The sequence below is a fragment of the Lucilia sericata genome, unplaced genomic scaffold (assembly GCF_015586225.1).
Source record: "Lucilia sericata isolate MDLA Ls3-8-SP2 unplaced genomic scaffold, ASM1558622v1 Contig000021F_arrow, whole genome shotgun sequence".
Lineage (NCBI taxonomy): Eukaryota > Metazoa > Arthropoda > Insecta > Diptera > Calliphoridae > Lucilia > Lucilia sericata.
In genome coordinates, this window is record NW_023994059.1 from 55668 (window position 1) to 79596 (window position 23929).

A 23929-nucleotide genomic window follows, 5' to 3' on the forward strand; every position below is an offset into this window, starting at 1 on the left:
ATAGTCTTTAAAAGATAATATCCACATGACATTGTTACTTTTTTTAGCCACTACCAGAGACCCCTAGAAATGGCCTGCCTTTACATTGCCTTTGTTGAGGGTTTTCGTTTGAATGCTGACTTTTGGACGGCCGAAACTATGGATAATATTATAAAAATGTCTGAAAAACTTATAGAAAAATGTGTTAAAATTAATTACAAATCACCAGACAATGACTACGATATAATTCCTCAAGTTGTGGAAAGACAAGCGGCTTTAAATATAAAAACACATTTTGCAGGACCTTTGCAAAGTGAACCTAATATCTATAAAGCTCTGAGTATATACTTCTCGAAATATAACACCTGTATTTTGTGCTCCAACAAATTGTACTTATTGATATGGAAGAGATGCAAGAATTTCTTTTACGTCTATGATCCTAATGGAAGAAGTGAGAATTGTACTCGCGACTTTAAAAACGGCAAAAGTGCATTATTGTCCACACACTTTATCGAGCATTTGGTTCATTTTATAGTGAATATAAGCCAGACAAATTTGGGGGATGACTTCAAACTATATGAGATTTTCCTGATTAGTTATGGCAAAATTATAGATCCTTTGCCTAATAAACCTTTTCCCAAAACGAGTCATAAACAGTGGGCAGTGGTAAATGAGTCGTATGCTGTAATACCAGGCTGTAATAATGGTTTAAGCCAGCCCACTACAGCGGCATTAGATAATCCCTCCATGTTGATATCGGTAATGGCGATTCTTTATAATCATATAGAACGTGCTAATAGCTGGAAGCCTGATCAAGTGGATGAACTAATAAGATTAGGTACCGCCTACTACAAAAGTCTTAGAAGAAAATTAAAGTTAAAGGATGCCCAACATGTTACTATAAGTGATTTACCTGATAAATATGTCTTAGGTACTTTTAAAGCTTCTCTCAAAAAGTACCCGTTTATGTACACCGGCACCGTGACAGATTTTTGTAAGAAATTTGTAGATTCCCTATTGACCAGCAGCATTCAGGAATTGTTCGACAATAATTGGGAAGCAGCTCTACTTCAAATCGATAATTCCGTTTTGGGCATATGGCGAGATAGTGAATTGTTTTATGTCTACGATCCCTTTAGAAGAGGTAAAGCTGGTCAAGTGTTAGATCCAGAAGACTATAGAACTCAGGGAGCTGCTATACTACAAATTCATACCAGTATTGAGTCCTTCTTAAGGATCGCGTATGAAAAAGCCTTAAAAATGCGTAGAGGTGGTAAATTCTTCATACATGCCATCAGTGTGGGCTGCATTAAACCCATTATGGACGGTAAACCAAGGAAGCTGAGATACCCCAAGTTAAAGTTAACTCCAGAAACATATGAACAATTAATCGAAAAGCTGCCTGAGCAAGGACAAGGCGATATACCAGATGAAGGTGTTCAATCCAAAAATGAGAAGAACAAAAAAAATAAAAAGGACAAAAAATCTAAAGACAAGAAAAATAAAATTGAAAAGGTTTGTAGCATTGAGTCTTTAAACGAAAAGGAACGTGTAATCTTCGTTGCAAATTCGGAAATAGTTGAAACCATGTTACAAGGAATAATATGCGATATAATTGATAAATTTCCTGAAACCATACTAGGTCGACCTAAATTATATAAATCAGCTGGTCGTGTTCTATTACGTTCAGATAAAGAATACTTGGAAAACCTGAAGCATCTCGTTAAGCGCGATCAAGATTGTGATAATATAGAAATGTCTTTTAAAACAGAGCAAGATCCCAATACTCCTCTCATTTCATTGGAAGAAGAACTACAATTGCCCAGTAATTTTCAGTCTTTGCCTGATGGTACTTGGATTATATTCGGCTGTCAACTTCTGCATCGAACAGATGACGAGCAATTTAAGCTTAAGGGTCTTTTATCAAGCATCGTATGCGCCGCGCTTTCGGCCAAATATAAAATTTCGACTTGGTCTACCAAATTAATAGACTATGCTATAGAATCAGTAGATGACTTCGGTGAGGAGTTTCAGTCATATCAGTATGTTTTGGGAGCTTTATTACATCGAAAAATACCTAAACTCTTGTTAGGTGATAGAACCTATGAAGTGAATGTTCAAAAAATCCTAAGATCAGATGTCTACAAATCCCTAAGGCAAGTGCTCATAGAAACGTTGATAGATTTTAATCGTCTGTTGGTGGTTTGTCAACGATACTGTTGTCTGATTGTCAAGAGATATAATTTTCTCTACATGTTTTCTGGTTTTCCCGTAAATGCTGTGGGTTACAGAAAGCTCACCACAGGACCTGGTTGTATGATGCGTTTCGTTGAATTGGATTCTCTAATAAGACGCATAGAATTTGGTTGCAATCCTCAGGGCTGTGATATTACTAATTATGTAGTTATACCAGTGAAGGTATGGGATATAACTCCAGAACCTACGGGCCGCTATAGAACGTGGCCGATTAAAATAGAAGAACAAATGTATAATAAAGCATTAGAGGAGAAATCAAGGATTGAAGAAAGTAAAAAGTTAAAAATGCGTTTTCTCAATGAGGAGTTGAACAAAGAAAATCGTCGCATTAAAGACTTCCAGGCAGAACGAGATCGAGGAATAAGAAACAAAAATATATCTTCAAAAATTAAGAACTCTGAAGGAACGGCAATAGGCGAATGGAGAAGTGATGTCGACTCCGAAGAAGAAGAATTCCTCGACGAAGATGAAGCTGAGGAGGAATGTATAGTTGAAATCAAACACGACTTTGGCACAGAGCTGGACACCGCTCGAGATGAAGAATATCAAAAACTGCGACCCATACTCTATGGCTACAGACTGCGGGAGAAGGATTTGTTGTATAAAATACAAGGAAGCAAAGCTTTAGAGGATAGAACTAATTGTATATATCATGAAATTAAACCCTGTTTATTTTCGAGTGCTTTGGCCATTTTGTATGCCATTCTAAAGCCCCTGCATGAATGGACTTCTCATCGCATTGACCAAGTTATTGATTCTACTTTAATACTTAGTGATACAATAGATGATATGTCGAATGCCCAAGAGAGAATTATGAAAAATATATCTGTTGATGACTATATTTTTGATATATGGCTAAAAGTTTATGAACCTCTTGGCTTAATCGGAAATCTGGAAAAACAACTGGAGCGGGCGTTGTCTCAGAATAAATATTTACTCTTTCAGACTGCCAACTGCTCTTATGCTTTAAGCAAAGATGAATATTATCATTTATTTGATTCTTATCCAAGCATGGAAATAATGGACGGTGGAGAAGACCTAGCAGAAGAAGAAGAGGCAGATGATCAGAAACGTAAATATTCCAAATCGATAAAACGTTACGGAGAACGAAACACCGCCTCTTGGGTCTTGTTTGCCGATATAAAGTCCCTTATGAAGTACATGAACCAAAGAGCCTGCAATATGACTTGGAAGGAAGACCGCGAATATAAATTCATGGCAATGGAAATAATTTCTTTCAAAAAAGCCCCACAAAGTACATTTGTCCTGCAATTGCTCACAGGTATGCAGTCTTGTAATATGCAGGATGAACAAGAAACATCTATCTGTGCTCATAATGAGTCCATAGCTTGGTTAGAGCACTGTCTACCCATTTGGAGTAGATTAAATCGAAGAAACGCTGCTGGACGTTATCGCGGAATGGCTGTAACGAAATTGAAAAAATACGACATCGAAATTGATCAACGTCTTTGGTCCTTATGGGGTAATTTACATCCTCAGGCTCCTGTTTTCGGGGTTTCCACTAGAGGCAAACAATATCTGGCATGCTGTGTCATGTCCTTGTGTGCCGCCTACCTTTACCGGCTGGTCGATTGGAGTCCCCAACTATTAGACTCGATAATTGTCAATGGTGATTGTTATATGCAGCAGAGTATACAAGATATTAAATGTGAAGATTATCAGTTTGCTTTGGAAAATCTTGAGGCTGAATGCCTGCTGGACAGTGTGAAATTTGACGTTCACATAGAAATGGTAGCATACGGCAAGCTGTACAGTCGTCCCCATTACAACCGTATGAATTTAGCCGAAGCTCTAATATATTTCTTTAACCATTTCCAATGTGGCATACTGCAGTCTTTTAAGAAATGCTTAGCTATTGGCTATATGCCTGGTCGTGATGGTGGTTATTTTATGTTCGACTGTCAAAGTCATGATCATCCACTGTTTCCCAACGGTCAAGGTGCCTCGTACATTTTACGTACTAAATATTTGCAAATTTTATTGTATTGCATCGTCGTTACCCTTAATATTCCCTACTATAATGTTCAATTCACTTTGCACAAGGTTGACTTGGTAATCAAGGATCAGGAAGACGATGAAGGAGATGAATAAATGTTTGATTTTTTAAGATTTAAGGGAAATTTATTAAGAGGTTTGTCATAGTGCTTCTTATTCTAGGTATAATTATATGTATATATTTTGGTTTGTTGTAATATTTCAAAGAGATATTAATAAAAATTTAATTAAACATTCGAAAGCATTGTAAATCTGAAGCAAGGTCCTTGCTGATTATGTAATAAAGCATTTTCAAAAGCTTTGTATAATAAAGCTTTTTCAAAAGTTTCTATGAGAAAGCATTTTCAAAAGTTTTTAAAAGCTTAATATAATAAATTGACAACTCTACCTAAGTTTTAGAATTAAAAAGAAATCGTTGAATTTGCGATGAAATTTTAACAATTTAAAATAACAAATTTTATTTAAATAACAACTGTTTTTCTAACATTCTAATGGCGATAGCGATAACGTCTCAAATCATCATCAGATGTTTTATAATGATAACCATCTTCGCGTAAAACATGAGCGGGCTCTACTGGAGCAATTGGCTGCTGTTGCGGATCCAAAGCAATCATTTGCTGTTGCTCCATTTCGGAAATTGCATCCATCATTTCTTGCATTTCTTGTTCGCGATACATCTGTTGTTTGTGCTGTTCTTGCATTAATTGTTCCTGGTACTCCTGATATGTAAGCTGGGGCATGGGTTCCGGAGGTGGTAACATCATGCCTAAAGGAGGAAGATATTGATTTTGTGGCATCATTTGCATGGGTGGTAGATAGCGATTTTCAGGTACTGTTTCGGATTCGGGTGGAGAAGTAGTTGTTTCGAAAGATTCTTGTTCTTGGGCTGGCATTTCAGTGGTGGTCATAGAATAATTATTTATATTCTGTTCGGTTGTGTATTGTTGTTCAGTAGTTGTTTCTTCTTCCAAAGAAGGGCTGTTGGTAGTGGTGGGCGGCAAAGTGGTGGTTGTTGGCGTTACATCTGTGGTAGTTATTTCTTTCATAACAGGTGGAAAATATGTTCGCATGGGCATTTCATAGGGTACTTGAGGTGGCTGTAGGTTTTCAATTTCTTGTGTTGGTGGCAAATAACGGGTTCTTATTTCGGGTACATGTTCATTGTTTTTAGAAAGCATTTTTACATCCACGGATTGTGATTGTACACCATAGATGGGTTGTCCCTCTTTGATGATTTCAATTTGTGTTGGTAATTCAATCACTTCATGTTTTTCTATTGTTGTTTCAACACGTTCATTAGAGGGCCTACTATTATGATGGATTGACATTTGTAGACCTTCGGGATGGTGGTGGTGTTGATGATACTGCTGATAATTTGGCGGCAAATAGTGACTGCTCAAATGGGACACATCTGCTGATGCAACAGCCATTAGAATGGCTAATGTTACTAGAGAAGATTTCTTTAAAAAAGTTAAATTTTATTACAGAAATTATTATTTTGATTATTTGAAAATGAAACAAAATTAATATAGAGAAGTGTTAAAACCCGATTTTATTCAATGAATGTTTTTTGCACAAATCACAGGAGTAAATCGGTAATAAAGACTTTTATATATAGGCATATTTACGCATATTTGCCAGATTCTCAATTCAGAATTCTTTGTCAAAATATGCCTTAAAAAGCAGTAGAGTTGACCAAATTATTAAATGAAATAATGATGTAAAATGATTTCGTGGATGGGTATTGGCGAAGATTTCATTAATTAGAAAAAAATTTCCAATATCTATTCGGAACATTGGTATTCAGAGTCATTTTCTTTTAATTATAGTTTATATCGTTAACACTTACCATATTTTATTAAATAAATAATTTATAAATAGATGAATTGTGCGTTTAAAATGATTTGACTACTTAAGACTATGAACTGTAAAACGAAACTGATAAATGACCAAGAACCTCAAAACTTATTTATACCAAGTTATAATCAAATATTTATTTAAGTAAAAAAGTAAATAAAAAATGAATGAATTGAAAAAGCAACAAATAACTGGTCGATAGACAATTAGAAAAAATTAAGACCTTCAAAGTTTAAGCATCCAGCCCATCTGAAGAAAATAACGATCTTAGTATATAAAAAAATCTTGAAAAAATCTACTTAAACTTCTTAAGTATTGCAATACGAAAATATTGTATGACCAATACTGAAAAAAATATTTATTAAGCTTTTATTTAACTAAAAGAATAAAATAAAACTTTGCAGTACAAATAGTAAATTTATTTTTTATATTTGTATTAAAAAGTATTAAATAAAAACTAACAATAATTGTGTATTCAATTTTAATGTCAAGTTGTATTATGATGTTTAGGCCAAAATCTCCCCCCACTATTTATTTTTATTAATTGCTGTGTCATCCGTATAATAAACCATTATCATTATATGTATTAATCATCCAATTTTGTTCGCTCTACCAAACCTCACACTACTGATCTCAATTTGAGGTTCATTCATCCATTATAATGATGATACAAACATACATTGGTATGTATGTAAAAGATTGTCTGATTTTAACCACATATGTAAATCTATTGTCAATTAGTTTTTTATCTATCTACCAGTAGGTCGAAATTAAAAACAATTTTTTAAACTTTTTAAATGATGCGTTAATTACACGCATACTTTATTTTGTGGTACATATTGAAAATGGCTTGTGGCATTTGTAATTTGTATCTGTGACCATTATTTGAATTTATGTTTATAACTTTAAAGGTATTTTAAGTTTTAGGGCATCTTTGTAACAATTTTATATATTTAAAAATAAATTTTATTTTTTGTAATAATCCTGAAGAATCTAATTATCTCAATATTGATCGATTACACTGTGAGACAAAAGAAACTAAAATTGAAATACCTGGAAAGTGATACTATTTATCTGATAGGTATTATCGAGTACAACAAGAATCAGTTTTTTAAATTTGCCAAACACTTCCAAAATCTTGAGATACGAGTAAAAACTATTTTAAGTACCTTTAAGTCAGTGTAAGTTCACCCAAATACTTGCAATGATCTTCCAGAGAAGTCCTACCCAAAACTCGTACCCAATATTAGAAAAGTTAAAGTCTGTCACTTCGCATAAAGTGACCTTAAAGTTTTTTTTTTTAATTGATGACATGTTTTGTAGGGTATATATAAGATTCGCCATAACCTGTAAAAACTTATTAACTCTGTAATATTTAATTTTATTTTTATGACAATTTTAAGCATCACTCTTTACATTTGGACAAGGTACGAACAGATTTAATTTTGTAGGCTCCGAATTGATTTGAGGTGGTTTATTGAACGATCATTGTTAAATACTAAACTTCTTAAAATTAGAGCATTTTGCATGCTTAAGGCAAGGCTGTTTTTAAATGACTTTAAGCGATAATTTTTAGAAATACATATTTGAATGTACGAATGATTTTTTAATAAATGTTTAGTAAATATTTATTAACGAAGGCTACACTTTTAGTTAACTTATGAGTGCTTTGAGTACACTTCAATGTATATTTTATTTAAAAAAAAAACATTAAATTTGTTAAATAGTTTTGTTATGTTGTCTGGAAAACAAAAAGTAAACAAAACGCTCCTAATTGAATTAAATGTGTATAAAATAGAGAAACACCTTGTTTAAAAAGTACCAGTTGGTGACAACGTGTCTAGTGCTAAAGACACTTTCGAATGAATAGCAAAGTTATGTATTTATTATTAATAATAAATTATTTTATTAATATAAATTGCTGTTAATATTTGTACCATAAACTTTGAATAATTCGGAGATAATATATCGATACTGAAACCCTAAAAATGTTCCAACACTTGAAGCAAAATGTCAAAACATTCATAGAAATATTTCAAATCATTAAAGGGATATTTTATAATTATTACAAATTTTTTTCATAACATTTGAAGCAAATTTAAATATTTCAAATTATTTAGGCAAATAAAAATTTACAACGTTTTTCAACAACAATCAATAAATTCCTAACACCATTTATTTTTGTGCAATTTTATAAAATTTTGATCAATTTTTGTGAAAATTGGTTTGAAGGAAAAAAAAAAGAACTAAGAAATAAAGATGGATTGTTCAAATTGTAAAATAAATAAAATTTCACCTGAAATAAATCCATTTGGTGGCTACTTCTGCAGCAATGAACATATGCAGTGCAATGAATGTAATACCTCCTCGAAAGGGCATTGTGGTCTTTGTAATGCTAGTACAAAGTTTGTACAAATGAATTTTAAATCCTCAGACGAACCACTACCCGCTACACCACAGTCAAGTATATTTTCGAAAGATCAACCGATACGTAGTGCTTTGTCAAAGCAAATGCTCGATGAAATAGAAACACAGTCCAGAATATCGAAGGAACACTTAATTTTAAAAGATTCTCGAGAGTACATGCATCAGAATGCAAAGGAAAACGACTCGAAAGAGACAAATGGAATGGAAACTTTATTTGTAGGTACTCCAGCAGAAAATTCAGCGTCTCTTATAGGCAACTCAAATCATGAAGATGTCGGAAAGAACTTCAATGGTTTAAAAATTAAAAATAAAAAATCCATAAATGATTCCTCGAACAAATTGGAGATGACGCGGGAAAATGTATTTTGTTTTGAAGACGTAAGTTTAAATTTAAATATTTTTATAACCATCTTAAAGTATACCAATCGTCTTAGCATCATTTACTGATTCTGATTTAATTTTATACACATAGTTGGCCCGAATGTACTTTATGATTACTTAAATTTCTTAATAAATGTCTACAATAAATATTTTTCCAGGATCCCAATGATACTTATATACCAACATCTGAAATTCGTTTTATGGATTCTACTGAAAGTTTTCAAAATTTCTATACCAAACAAAAAACCGACGAACTGGCTTGTGTATTAAGGAACAATGACCAACAACCGAATTCCCTTTCTTTGAAAGTTCTAAGTAATTTTGAAACTAAGGATTCAGTTGATAAAACAGAAATTGTTATGAATTATTTAGAAAGTTGTTGTACAACATCATATCACCAGTCACCACTCTACAACTGTCAACATTCTCATTGTCAGTTTGGTTGGCAACCAAATAATCAAAAAATGAAAGCAGCAATGAAAACCGTTAGTGTATCAACCGATTCGGATCCCAGCCTAAAATCAACATGTTTTGATACAACAGAAGCTAGCTTGGTCGCAAAATTTAAACCACGTGATTTTTTTATTATGCAAGCAATGGGAGTTCCTCCTCCTATAAGGAGTACAGCTAATTTGCCATTAGAAAAGTATGGTAAACCTTGTATGGATACAGTAAGAATGCAAAAAATTCTGGAAACTTTTAAAGAGGATCTAAATACAACAAAATTTACCGAAATGTCGAATTTCATTAAACTTTCAGGACAAATTCCAATGAAGCAACAACAAGAGAAGAAAGATGCTGAAACACAAAGTTTAAAAAAGGAAGATAAAAACTCTATTTTAGTTGCAAAATTAATAAATGCACATAGAGCTGTTTATAGTCCTCCAAATCCCCCAACAGATCCAGTTAATAATTTACACTTGCTATCACAACCGCAATCTCCTCAACAAGAACCCCCTTTGCCACAGTTTCAAACACTGCCCTGTTCTTCCGCTTTTGCTCAAGAACTTCTTCAAAATCCAAAAAGGAGTTTAAGTCTTAAACCGGTTCCAGCTTGTGTGCTCAACATACCACGCCAACCGATACAATGTCCAGAATCAAATTGTCTTAAAATGATATTTGTATCGGATTTCAATAAACATTTGGTCGTCGATCACAACCATCTGCCCATGGAGCGCATAATACCCTATCAGTGCAAAAATTTCTTTTTGGATGCACGTTTGGCTCACTGTGGCACTAGTAAATGCCATTTATTGTATTTAATGCAGAATAAAATTACCGATTTGGGAAGCAGTGAATATAAGGACTTTCTTCCCATTTTGGTCATGACCACACGCATTTCCCTTAATGAAATGTGTGGTTTAAAAGATGGAGCATCAACCATGGAATTTTTCCTCATATGGATTACGGGAATTGCACCTGAAGAGTTTCCCGTATATGTATCGCTAACTATTTGGTGTAGATCTGGCAGGGTGCCTTTGTGCCATACTGTATATTCAGGAAAAATATATTCTATTCGGGAATCTCAACGGGCCTTTGATGTTTGGCAAAGTGGCCGTATGGTTTTATTATCCAGCCAAGAAATAGATGCGTTAACTAGTGGTGGCAAGGAGATGTTAAATTTACAACTGAGTGTTCACTGATTTAAAGAGTAAAGGGTATCTGCTGTAATCTAAAAACTATTTTAAAGTCTTGGAATTTTGTAATTTGTAATGTTTATATTTTTATAATTTATACAAATATGTACGTATATATTATAATTGCTTTCCATAAAAAATTATATTTGATTACAAAATCTTTTACTGATTTTAGATTAGAATTTTAAGGCAAAGGAACTAAAGTTTACTACTTTACGCTAATTAGAACATCTCCATCACATCCGATAACTAACTACTAACCGCAAATTAAAAAAAAGAATTTGTTAAACTTCAAAGGAAATAGAAGGTATATATTCTCAGAAAATAGAAGGTATATCCAAATAATTTACTAGATGTAAGAAAACTATGTATGATTTCTGAGTTAAAATTTTGAACTTAAAAATTTGTTGGTCTGTGTTATAAAAGCAGTTTTAGGATTTACTGTATCTTTTTTATTTCTTATAATAGTCACGAAATGAATTATATAAACATGTTGGCTTTTTTAACTTAGAACTTGAAAATCTTCAATTTATCATTCAACGATTTAAAAAATAAAATGTTTACTTAATTTTAATTTTGTTAATACTGTGTGGTGAAATTATATTTTATGCCTAAAAGTATGCAAAAGAATTTATGAGATTATGTTGAACCAATCAATGAAATGCAAAAAAAAAAAAACGTTCGCTTTATTATTTCTTTTAAATCAATTTCATTTAATATTATTTTTTAAATTTATTTTTTCTCACTGTATTTCAGAATACAAATGTGACACAAATATTTTCTTTTACAACATAAATTTGTTAGAAATTTTGCTAAACAAAATTAGAAGTTTTTTTAATTATTATCCAAAAAAATAATTTTGAAATTGTTACAAAATGTCCAACGGTGCTTTACCCAAACAACAAGCATCATGTTCATCTTTAAGCGGTCATTTGAATACACAAAATTCAAGTAGTGAACTGTTTGAATTGAAACCCAAACCAAAATTATTTTGTATTCCAGAAAATTGCACAAGATTTTTGAATGATTTGAGGTAAATTACCACTATCTTAAAAAAAGACTTAATATTAAAATTCTTATTTTGCTTTAAGGAAAACACAATCATTAAATGTTCATAAAAAAGTGGAACATCCTGAGAAATCTTGGTCAGTCTTATATTTTGGCTCCAAGAGTTATGATGATGAAAAGAAAAGGTTTATGATGTGATAAAGAAATCAAATGTTTAAAATGAAATTTTCTGTTTTAAATTTGCAATCTATATATTCATTTTTATTAAATATCTATAACATCTAAAATATTTTTTAAAATTGATCAATCTGTACCTCTAGATGTTACATTGTATACCACCGAGGTAGCCACATACAAAACTATTAGCTTTAAAAATGTTCTTTTAAATAAACTCAAGTGAAATTTTTTCTTAGGTTTTAAGTTAGATTGTGTCAAATTGTATCCGGAAGTATTAAAGGATTTCCTGAAGATAAAAAGTATTAAGGTTTTATAAGATAATTAAAAATTATTAATCATTTTTACCTTAATTTTTTCAATAAATCAAATTCCATAATGTGTTATTTGTAAAATAAGTTTTTCTCGATGAATATTTTTTTTTTTTTGTTAAAGTTTTTTTTTTTTAATTTTGTATAAAGTGTCACAATGACAGTGTGGAGAGATTTGCCAAACTATTGAAATTAGATCAGGGTTTTCGAGAATGCAATCTTTTATTTTTGTCCAAGCTTCACCAATTAGTTTTTATATTAAAAATTTAGAAATCAATTTTTGTTCTTTAAAAATGCTAATCCCCATTATATAGTTTATTTAAAAAATTAAATGAAATCATTTTTTTTTCTTCTAAATAAAAAAATCTTTTTTGTAACTAGATCTAAGAAGAAACTAAAAAGTAACAATTATTTTTATACAAAATAAAATATTATTAATTTATGGCACCATTTGTTTAATTAGCCAACTCAATAAATAATTAAGAGATTTTTTTGTTGATTTGCTTAGAAAAATTCAAAACAATTTCTAAGAAATTGAGACAGTCATTTTAACACTGGTCACCCACCAATGGCGAATAATGGACGCAGCTGTATGTTCTTGTAAATTGTTAGAAAATCGAACATAAATGAACAATAAATATAGAACACAATCTTAAAAATAAATTAATAGCAATTTAATAAATTGTGTAAATCATAAAAAATTTAAATATTGACACCAGCGGAATATAAAAACCACCACAAGCATTGCCAATAAAAATCTAGAGAGAAAATAATAAAACTATTGCTAACAATAAGGCGAATGAGGCGTATGAGTAATTAAAACCAGCAAAAAAAATTATAGATTCCACCAATAATAATTAAGATTTACATACAGAAATGTGTATGTACTTACATGGCGATGATTATGATGATGATGATGCTGTCGAGGCTGATGATGTAGTCAATGGCTGTTCTGTGGTCAGTTTACTATAAAAAAATGCAAATAAAATATAAATTAGAGGGAGTGTAACAAATTAATAATTAGTTTAAACAAATTCATTTTACTCTATATGAATGTGTTTGTCATCATTTAAAAATAGTCTTTTTTATTATTGATTTATAAAGTGAAAAATATTTTTTTTTTCTATATTTGAAAACTTTTAAACAAATCAAGATAATAAAAATCAAATAAATTATATCAGTTGTCAATATAGATTAAAAGTAAATTGTATTCTATGTCATGGTAGAAATATTTTTCTACCATGTTCTATGTAGTCGATTGTTAATAACAGTTTATATTTCCCATTAAAAACTTACATACATTGAAAAGTAACATTTTAAGTCATTATTTTAACATGGTGATGACACTGGAGGCAAGTCCTTACTACGCATGCCAACAAGTAGGTAGTTAGATTTACTACGATCACCTGCAAAAAAAAGGTTAAATTAGTAGTTTTGTTTTTAATAAAATTGTACATACACAGAAAAAATTAATTTTAAAAAATTTTCAATTAAACGATTAATCAAAAATTTTAAAAGGCTTCAATTCATTTTGTATTTGATTCATAAAAATGTATAATCAAATACGTATTTAACAACAACAAAAATAGAAAATTATAAAAATTTTGTGTACGAAATCAATTATAAGTAGTAATTGAATATACAATTTTTGTTATAGGTTGAACTTCAAAAAATAAAATAATTGAAAACGAGGTTTTGGTAATTGAAATCGTTTTTCAGTTTTTTCTGTGTATAGATATTATTTTTTTTGAAATTATGATTGTTTATGTAGTCTTTATTATTGATGAGTTTTGACATTGTTCTTTAAAATATTGAACAGGTCAAGTAATTTCTGTTTAGAAAATAGAAGTATGTAGTTGGGTAATATGTTTTTTTTAATCGAAACCATACATTTTTCTCTATATTTAAAAAATTTAACGATATCCGTTCTACAAAAAGCATAACCACACCATTTAAATATCGTCAAGTTGGTATGAAATGAAGAAGTATGTAGTATTATTGCGTAGAATATATATAAGTCATATTTGGCCCCAGGGATTGGTTTTGAATTTGTAAAAAATAATAAGAAGAAGACTCAATATTTTTTAATAAACTCAATAATTTTTACGAAATTTGCAATGAGTTGAAAATTTTTAAAATATGGTGATGTTTAAAAATTTAATTTCAAATTGTTTTCGTATGTAATTCCTTCATTCAATTTCAATTTTCTTAAAAAACACCATATATGTAATTGGTTTTAAAAAACTAAATTAACTAAAGACATTTCTCAAAAAACACCAACAAACGAAATAATCAAACAATTTTCAAATACAAAACCAACGCAATAGATCAAAGTGGAAAATATCTCTAGCCAAATGTACAAATTGCCATTTAAGACAAAATTCACTTTAGAAGAAGAGACTCCCTCTTGACGTCATGGGTGGTCAAACAAAACAAAAATATCAAAAAATATAACGAGCAGCTATATTTTTCGCCATAGAAACTATTGAACTAATCGAATATTCTTACACTTATTGGTAGATTTAGCATAAAGAAAAATCATTTATAATAATTCAAATAAATATTGACTGGAAGATTGTTGAACAAATCTTGTACATGGTAGACTTAATACTTCAATACATGTGTGATTCAAAATTTAAAATTGTTTATTTTATAGCCAAAACTTTGTTAATTGTGTTTTATTTAAAAAAAAATCTTTAGTTTATTGACAAGACGTTGTCAACCATTTTTCACTCATCATCTTTACTTTAAATTCAAATTTTGTGATGCAAATTGTATTTTGCTGTTTTCTGAAATGATGAATCATTTAAACTAAGAGTAGGAAGGATTGATTATATTTTTATATGAATAAATATTTTTAACATTTTGCACACATTTAAAAATAATAATACGAGCAATAAAATCAAATATTTATTTAGTAGAATGTGAATCAGTAGTGACTGACAAAGTGAGTAAAAATTCCATTAAACTGTATAGAAATTATCAGAATTTTAAAATTCTTTTCTCGTAGTCATATCACACTCGTAGTTGTCATCACATCAACAGTATTTTTTTTTTTAATTATAGAGGTTTGTGTGTTTCTGACTACAGCTTTAACTACTGCTATTAAGTTTTATAATTATTTATGTGGGAAGTGATTTTAACTGTACATATATTTTTTTCAGATTAATTGAATTTTTTACATTAAAAAACTAATGTAGCATGCATATTGGAAGTGTATGTATAAATACTAGGAACGTTAGTTAGGATAACTTAGATAAAAATGCTTGAATAAACTACTGGTATTTTTGAAATTTAAAGGTTTTTCATTAATTTTGAAAGTCTTTTAAATAAATATATACTTTTCTTAAAGCTGTGATACACGGTTGTCAGATCTTACAACGTTGCACAGTGGTATAGGAAAAAAAAAAGAGGGAAATAATTCGGTAACTTCTAAACGGTTAATCCGATTTTAATGAAATTTGGTATGCACAAAGAGGAGGTGTTGTCGAGTTTAGGTTTTGAATTTGGACCTTATAGGCCAACCAGGGGCCCGGCGGGGGGTCCTCAAATTAGGACACCTCGGCTATGTTAAATTTTTAAAACGATCCTATTTCTTCATTTGAGTTCCGATTTAAAAAAAATTTCGTATATAGAATCTCCTCATCGAGCACTATAAAAAATGTCGTCGTAGCAGTAAATTATCTCTTATAGTTTAGGAGATATTCGCATTTGAATATTAAAATTTTAAAATTTTTACCGTACTTACTTTAGTTTTTTTGATAATAGCAGGTCCAAATATTTCCGATTTTCGCCATTTTTTTTTTATTTGCTTAACAACAAGTTTATATACCAAGCAGTGAAAGAATTATGTAAAAATCATGACTGAGTCCAAAGTTATAGGCATTTAAATTTAAAAAATTAAAAAAAGGCGATTTTTTGTCATTTTTTTGGGAAAAAAGTATCTTTTTCTTTTTAAGTTATCTAAAAAGTTTCTAAGAAGATGTATATAGAATTTATACTTTTTGGAAAGCTGACTTTACATAAAATACGATAAATGAAACAAAACCTAAAAATTTTTGATACCGAGGGGACCAGGTCCATCCAAAAAAACCCTATTTTTTATGGAAAATTAAATTTTGAGCAAAAATTCTAAAATCGCATAGTCGATATCAAATTATAGTGACCTGTTTTATATGACCCAATAAGTTCTTAATCATTTTGTAACGGGTTTCGATAACCCCGCCCCTGGTATGGATATAATAGGCAAAAAACCAAAAAATCCCATTTTTGGGATTTTTTAAAACTTTTTTGGGAATTCCGGGATTTCTAATAAGAAAATTCGAAATTTTTATTTAATTTTGGATTTTGAGTAAAAAAATCTACCTAACTGTAAAATTTCATCAAAAAATATTCATAAATAAAATTTTTATTGCAATTTGAAAAATTTGTATCTTCGCAAAAACTGAATAAAAAACATTTTTTAATTTTTTTTAAAAAAAGTATTCCGCGAATTTTTTAATTTTCAAAAATTATATACAGTTTTGAAAAATAGACAAAATTACCTTTCCATTGATATATAACATGCCTACCTAATGTTTTTTAAGTGACAAATTAATTAGGGAAAACTCAACATCTTTTAGAAAATTTACCTAGCACTATTATTTTCATCCATATACATATGTAACAAATTTAAGAGTTAACCTTATGGATGAAAATAATAGGGGACCTGGTCCCCTCGGTATCAAAAATTTTTAGGTTTTGTTTCATTTATCGTATTTTATGTAAAGTCAGCTTTCCAAAAAGTATAAATTCTATATACATCTTCTTAGAAACTTTTTAGATAACTTAAAAAGAAAAAGATACTTTTTTCCCAAAAAAATGACAAAAAATCGCCTTTTTTTAATTTTTTAAATTTAAATGCCTATAACTTTGGACTCAGTCATGATTTTTACATAATTCTTTCACTGCTTGGTATATAAACTTGTTGTTAAGCAAATAAAAAAAAATGGCGAAAATCGGAAATATTTGGACCTGCTATTATCAAAAAAACTAAAGTAAGTACGGTAAAAATTTTAAAATTTTAATATTCAAATGCGAATATCTCCTAAACTATAAGAGATAATTTACTGCTACGACGACATTTTTTATAGTGCTCGATGAGGAGATTCTATATACGAAATTTTTTTTAAATCGGAACTCAAATGAAGAAATAGGATCGTTTTAAAAATTTAACATAGCCGAGGTGTCCTAATTTGAGGACCCCCCGCCGGGCCCCTGGTTGGCCTATAAGGTCCAAATTCAAAACCTAAACTCGACAACACCTCCTCTTTGTGCACACCAAATTTCATTAAAATCGGATTAACCGTTTAGAAGTTACCGAATTATTTCCCTCTTTTTTTTTTCCTATACCACTGTGCGTTGTCAGTAAAATGTGCAGAAAATATCTAACAATAGTGTGAACTTACAATTTTTCTTTTGCAACGTTGTCAAAAAAACCATTACTGATAATGTTGAAAGACAAAATTTGTAAGTTGACACTGTTGTTAGACATTTTCCGCACATTTTACTGCCAACGTTGTAAGATTTAACAACCGTGTATACATAGCTTTAGTATGCAAAAGCGTTAAGTCCATTTTATTTAAAATTGTGCAAAAGAAATTATCTCAAAAAGGACTTAACATTTTTGTCTTACAACAAAAAGTGTTATGTAACATGAGAAGACCATTACATACAAGTATGTAAGTAAGTTAAATATTAATTAAATCATTCATTGATTTTTGTAAATGACTAACAACTTGAGGTTTATTATATTTGTTATTTATTGGTCATTTTAATACAAAAATCACATAATAAAAACAACAAACAAAAGACAAAAGACAATATTGAGGCTGCCGGTCAGTTACTGTGTGGTCAAAGAGTAAATGAAGTGTAAACAATATGTGGCCGGTCGGTGGTAACTAATTAAAGAAAACATTTTTACAACAAAATTCAATTAAATAACGATAAAAATATGTATGTCTAACCTACATACATACATATATTGTGTTGATTTTTTTCGTATTTATTTACAATGTTTTTTATATATTAGTTCATGTACAACAGCAAATGCCTTACGCATTTTTAATTTGTTTAAAATTATTTGTTATTTTTATCCAATAATCACTGCAATTTTGTTTGATATCAGATTTTAAGGCATTTCATTCGGCATTTTTGCTATTTCAATTGCAATAATTGCGAAATTATTATTTTTGTTTAATTGAAAGATAATAATCTTAACAATTAAACAAAAATCTAAAAAAAAAACACTATTTTGCATATTTTGATAAAAAAGATCCTAATCATTTGGCAAACGTGTAATAGAAAAAATTGTTAAAATTCAAATTTGCATAAGAGCCATGAGCATGATTTGTGTTTAATGTTATTTCCGTTATTAATAACGTTTTATTGCAATTGCAGTTGTTGTTGGCAATTCAAACGTGTGTTAAAGTGGGAGACAGTATTTTCAAATAATGAAAACATTGAGTTTTTTCTCTCTTTGATTTTGAAAAAAACTTATTATGCAAATGTTTTTTCCAAATGCAAATATTTTTTAAGAAACGAAACAATGTAAAACACTTTAAGAATTAACTCGCTGAAATATCTCTCATTTCCCTCATATTTACGAGAGTGTAATTGTAATTGTTTATACCGTTACAAGTATAATTCTAATCGTACACGTATAATCAAAACAAACAAAAAAACACATGATTATTTCTATTTACAGTTTTGTAGTCGAAATACAGAAAAGAACAAAGTATAACTGGATTTGTCCGACCTTACGGTGCCCTACATAAGTTTTGGAACAATTCTCTTCGAACTTATTACAATGATTTGTAGGGAATTATTATTATATCAAAACAATATTTAAAAGTCAATATTTTAAAATAATTCGTGAAATTAGATCTAGATCATTGCTCAAGAAGTTTAAGATAGTTGTAATGGAACTAACGTTTTTTAGACTATATATATGATTTATGATCATTCTCATTGATTTTCAAAATGGGCCATTTGGATATATTAAGTATATTAAAATTTAATAGATTTTTATTATGTACCGATCACTAGATAGAAAAAACTCCCCAATTATACTGAAGTTCGGGACTAAGATAGGCTTTCATAATTGCAGTATAGTCAACATATTTATCTAGCCTCATATAAATGTCCTCCCGTTTGAATGTTCAAACGATGTTTGAGCTAATTTTAACAGGCTTCCTTATTGGTATAAAAACGGCATATCTAAAGAACTTCACACAAAATTTATATGGACATCAAATCATACAGTCATAACCAAAATGGAAAAAAATGACGCTTTAAAGTGCAGCGTTACAAACATTTGCACAAACTCATAATGCCAAAAATATTAATAGTGACAACAAAAGCAATGAAAAACAAATACAATTTTAGCACATGAAATCATGCACATATTCACATGTACATACATCTTTCGTTCAATTCAATTGTTTGTTTAAAATATGTGTTATTGTTTTTGCCTTATTCCCTTAAAAATTATGAATGTAATTTTATTAATCATCATCATGATCATCACCCATATTCGGCTAAAAATTAATGACGATATATTAATCGCCTGATGTATGCAATCAATTCTTTGTAACTGTTTGTTAAAAGAATTTTTGCGTGTAAAAACCCTGCAGTACGGGGTGATTGTCCTAAGCACGGTTGGCAACCGTTACTGCTAAGCTATCGTTATCTCTAAAATACCTTTCCAGCACTATTATCGCTAAGATACCGTTACTGAAATAAGCCAAAATGCCAGTACCCCTAAAATATCGGAAAGTTATTCTATTAAAAATTCCAAAATGGAAATAAATGTTCAAAATCTTTATCGCCAAAATACCGCTACTTAAATAGGTGACGATAAACGATAACGCTAAAATACCAATACCGAAATAAGCTAAAATACCGATAACACAAATGTACCGTTACTGAAATAAGCCAAAATATAGATACCGTTAAAATACCGTTACCAAAATAAGTTTAAATACTGATACAGCAATCTTTTCACCGTTTCGAAACCGTTGCCAGATAGATAGATAGATAGATAGATAGATAGATAGATAGATAGATATATAGATAGATAGATAGATAGATAGATAGATAGATAGATAGATAGATAGATAGATAGATAGATAGATAGATAGATAGATAGATAGATAGATAGATAGATAGATAGATAGATAGATAGATAGATAGATAGATAGATAGATAGATAGATAGATAGATAGATAGATAGATAGATAGATAGATAGATAGAATCTATGAAAAAACATTTCAGAAAAATACTGTTCACAAACTGCTGGGTTGAATTCGTTGTTTAAATAACTTTTTAGTGTGAATAACATGTACTTACCACGGAATAAATAAATGGCTTCTAAGTGTTTTTTTTTTGTATTATATAAGGCACTGATGACAAATTTGAGTGTAATCATTTTAACTATTAACAGTAATCGTTTACGAAGATAGGCAGTGAATTCTGCTAGGAATATTTTATAAAATCTTAAAAATTTTTTAAGAAAAAAAAAATTGAAATTACACAATTTTCCTATATCTATGTCTATTCTTTGTTAGGAATTAGAAAGTGTTACAATTTAATAGTATTTTCTTTCCAAACTGTTAAATTGTACTTAATAGTTTCAAATTAACATTTAACTAACACCTTTTAAAGCTTAATATGTATTAAACATTTTCAACTCTACTCTACTTCCGCTTTTCCAAAAAAAATATATTTTTTTCTGATTATTTAGCATGTTTCATTGATAAAAACGAGGTTATTTGTCAATAAACTACTTTATGGCTGTTGTTGTTGTTGCATTCAATATTTTTATTTATTTAATTATTTGTTTATTTTTCCAACAATCCAACAATGTTGTATGTCACACTTCAATTATTGCTTGACTGTTTGGTTGTGGTCTTGGATCTTGAAAGTGTTCCATACATATTTTGTATGTTTATGTAAAAGTATTAAATTAAACATATAATAAATGCCAATAACAACAAAAGCAATAACAATATTTTGGTGGTCCATTAGCAGCAACATTGTTTACATTGCATGTTCATGTAGAGCTTAAAGGGAATGTAATCATTATTAGTTTCAAATGTAGTTCTAGATTGCCTGATTGTAGCTTGTACTCGTTCTATTTGGGCGTTGACGCCTATGATTTTTGCTCAAAATTTATGGAATCGTCACTCATTGTATGAAACGGTTCATGAATCAGTTCTTTAATAAATGATGTTTGTTTGAACTTAAACCATCAGTACTAGTTCTTTAGTGCTCTTTTGGAATTAGTAATTTTTCAGATTAAAACATTAGGATAATTTTGCCGGTTAAGAATATGAACTGGTTCTATTTACATCCGTTCTAGAAGTAGTTATTATTTCCTAAACTTCCTAAACATATATATGAAAAGTTGATTTAAATATACATAGAAGAAAAAAAGGAGTTTCAATTCTATTCATCTAGAATTCGGAAAAATTTCAGATTGTATAATTCTTAAAATTATATGCCTCTTGGGCACATTTCTTAAATGTTTTAGTTCTTTTAAAAATCTGCAAATATACTCGTATTTATATATTTTTTGGGTTTAAGTTTTTTATTTTTTTCTTTTTTAAATTTATGGAAATTATTTGTTTTTCAGTTTCATTTGTATTATAATTTTTTTGGTGGGATTTTTTTTAGTGCATATTAAGATTTGTTTATTTTCAGTCGTATTTCTGTTGACTATTAAATATTTATGAGAACGTGTGTGTCTGTATATGCAATTTAATATAATGTTTTTATTCTAAATTTACAATAATTTTGGATGTTTGCTTTTTTGAATTTAAATGCATCATCAGTGGTATAGATTTAATAAAAAATAAACATGTGTCATGAATCAGAATTTTTTTTAAATATGAATATTTAAATAGAAAATAAAACATTTTCGTAAAAATATTTATACACACATACATACCAAATATTTTTATAACAACATGTTGCTGAAACTAAAGCAACATGTTTAGACTACATTGTTTAGAGTTTTATTTAAGCGATAAAATTCCCTAAATAAACTATTTAAATTTGTGTGTGTTTTGTTGTTGTAATATTTAATTGCTCTATTTAACTTGAACTTTATTTTAATAAACTTGAACTTTTTTAACATAATATATTAAGAATTTTATTGAAAATTCTAATGAAAAAAAGACCCTGAACTTTTGTGTTGTTTAAAAATTTCTTTTTTTTTATCAAGCGTGTTCGAGATTGTCAGCGTATGTCAAACCATCCATCTATCTATCTGTCCATATAAAATCAAATTAGCTCCATTTTTATGATCTATTTCTTTTATTTTTACTTTTTTGATTAAATAAAATAATAAAAAACTACAGCATAAATAAATAAAATTAAAAACAATTTAAGGAGTGAAGTTCATTCATTTCATTTTAATTTTAACAATTGACACAATGACAGAATAGACATTTGATACGATCATGTTGAATTAAATAGAGAAAAAAATTACTCTTGATTGAATTATTTGTTCTATAAATTTCAAGAGAAAGACATTTATTGTTTTTCTATCTTCTGACCAAACTTAACTCAACTGAACTAAACTAAATAAATGAATGAATTATTCTGAAACAAACACAAATTTCGTAATATAAATGATTGAATGAATTACTGAGTGAATGAGTAAGTGCTTCGCTGTAGAGAATTTAAAGTGATAGATTTGAAATGTTTAAAAAAAAAATAAATAAATAGAACATGTTGCCATAATGTGACAAGCCGGACGGATTGGCCAATTGACAGTCGTTTGAAATATGAAACGTTTTAGGCGCCAAGCGGTTCAGAAAGATATGTAAATATCACTTGAAAATATAATTTAGTTAATGAGTAAGTGCTTATAACCAGACTTTTTGTTCATTAAAATGAAGATTTTTTATGAGGACTTTTATTTATTGTTGCACTAGAAATTAAATAATTTATTAAATTTAACTAAAACGTTTTGTTTTAAGTTAAACAATTGTTTATTTTTTTTTTTGCTATTATTGATATTGCGGCAAACATCAAGAATTTCGTTTTTTTTAAATCGAAATAAATTGTTTTAATTGAAACAAACGCAAACAAATTGTTTAGAATCTAATTGAAAGGTATTAAAAGTATTCTTTTAATTAGCTCATGCACACTTCTGCTAAATATGCAAGTACAGTAAAATCTCGATTTGCGCTATTTTAACTTAATGAATCTATTTAAATCTTATTAAGGCTTTGATCTGAATCTTGATTTGAAATTATAAATTAGGTTTGGTAGTTTATAGATCAAAAATATAAATGATAATTTGTTGATTCTCTCCACAAGTTTTTAATTGTATTAATTTTATTAAAACAACAATTATGATTTAATTTCAAATTGCTAAAAAAATGCCACGATTCCAAAAGTACTTTAAAATTCAAGGCCATTATATTTCTAACACTAACAAAATATTCTCTAAGTGGCTGCGAAAAGACTTTGTTTAAACAATTTTATCTAAAAAACTAATCGATTTATTTCCTTCTTTTTAAACACAATAATTAATATTAATCTCTCAGTTAATACTAGTAATAAGAACGGTAAAATGTTTATAAAAAAAGTATTGCCTTTATTAAAAGAATAAACACGACGTGAGATTTTCACAAACAACATTTTTTTATTTGATTAATAAAAATTTAGAAAGATAGTTTAACAAATTAACAAAACACTCAAATTTAATGCATCAAACTTTCGACAAGTATAAATTGTAATAATTTTTCTAATATTTTTCACAACTCAAAAGTTATAAACAGGATGATGTGGAATGAGATCATTGTTTAAATTAGTTTTCCTTAAATATTGAA

At 29.2% G+C, this 23929-nt stretch overlaps 4 protein-coding genes across 8 annotated transcripts in view; 3 read left to right on the plus strand and 1 right to left on the minus strand.

The window, feature by feature from the left end:
- The window catches only part of LOC119608478, a 35600-nt gene extending 31115 nt beyond the window's left edge, over positions 1 to 4485 (plus strand). Inside the window, exon 4 of the mRNA XM_037962923.1 lies at positions 48 to 4485. Coding sequence (XP_037818851.1) covers positions 48 to 4347 — 4300 coding nt within the window. The 3' untranslated portion in view covers positions 4348 to 4485. The remainder of the gene's footprint in view (positions 1 to 47) is intronic.
- Positions 4486 to 4666: 181 nt separating this feature from the next.
- On the minus strand, positions 4667 to 13452 carry LOC119608549 (cell wall transcription factor ACE2). 3 transcript variants are annotated; one of them, XM_037963019.1, is made up of 3 exons: positions 13347 to 13452; positions 12939 to 13012; positions 4667 to 5711 (listed from the first exon to the last, which is right to left on the minus strand). In XM_037963019.1, exon 3 carries the CDS (start codon positions 5679 to 5681, stop codon positions 4740 to 4742), a length of 942 nt encoding a protein of 313 aa, XP_037818947.1. In that variant the 5' UTR covers positions 5682 to 5711; positions 12939 to 13012; positions 13347 to 13452; the 3' UTR covers positions 4667 to 4739. The 3 variants fall into 3 exon arrangements, with proteins under 3 accessions (XP_037818947.1, XP_037818955.1, XP_037818941.1); XM_037963027.1 differs by having other exon boundaries at positions 13343 to 13452; XM_037963013.1 differs by lacking the exons at positions 12939 to 13012; positions 13347 to 13452 and adding an exon at positions 6101 to 6199.
- Positions 8132 to 10841, plus strand: LOC119608529. Of its 2 annotated transcripts, XR_005231829.1 has the most exons (3): positions 8132 to 8913; positions 9075 to 10659; positions 10729 to 10841. XR_005231829.1 is itself a non-coding variant. In XM_037962985.1 (2 exons), the coding sequence occupies exons 1-2, from the start codon at positions 8368 to 8370 to the stop codon at positions 10557 to 10559; spliced, it is 2031 nt and encodes a 676-aa protein (XP_037818913.1). In that variant the 5' UTR covers positions 8132 to 8367; the 3' UTR covers positions 10560 to 10698. The 2 variants fall into 2 exon arrangements, 1 of the variants encoding a protein (XP_037818913.1); XM_037962985.1 differs by lacking the exon at positions 10729 to 10841 and having other exon boundaries at positions 9075 to 10698.
- Positions 10726 to 12007, plus strand: LOC119608621. 2 transcript variants are annotated; one of them, XR_005231831.1, is made up of 4 exons: positions 10726 to 10860; positions 11310 to 11586; positions 11645 to 11904; positions 11975 to 12007. XR_005231831.1 is itself a non-coding variant. In XM_037963114.1 (3 exons), exons 2-3 carry the CDS (start codon positions 11429 to 11431, stop codon positions 11757 to 11759), a joined length of 273 nt encoding a protein of 90 aa, XP_037819042.1. In that variant the 5' UTR covers positions 10726 to 10860; positions 11310 to 11428; the 3' UTR covers positions 11760 to 11997. The 2 variants fall into 2 exon arrangements, 1 of the variants encoding a protein (XP_037819042.1); XM_037963114.1 differs by having other exon boundaries at positions 11645 to 11997.
- Positions 13453 to 23929: the final 10477 nt, after the last annotated feature.

Excerpts from the sequence above, each read along its gene's own strand:
- LOC119608529 (XM_037962985.1), top strand. The coding sequence starts at position 8,368 with ATGGATTGTTCAAATTGTAAAATAAATAAAATTTCACCTGAAATAAAT. Across the intron at positions 8,914-9,074 it reads ATGTATTTTGTTTTGAAGAC|GATCCCAATGATACTTATAT; the intron begins GTAAGTTTAAAT and ends ATATTTTTCCAG.
- LOC119608621 (XM_037963114.1), top strand. The coding sequence starts at position 11,429 with ATGTCCAACGGTGCTTTACCCAAACAACAAGCATCATGTTCATCTTTA. Across the intron at positions 11,587-11,644 it reads AGATTTTTGAATGATTTGAG|GAAAACACAATCATTAAATG; the intron begins GTAAATTACCAC and ends TTTTGCTTTAAG.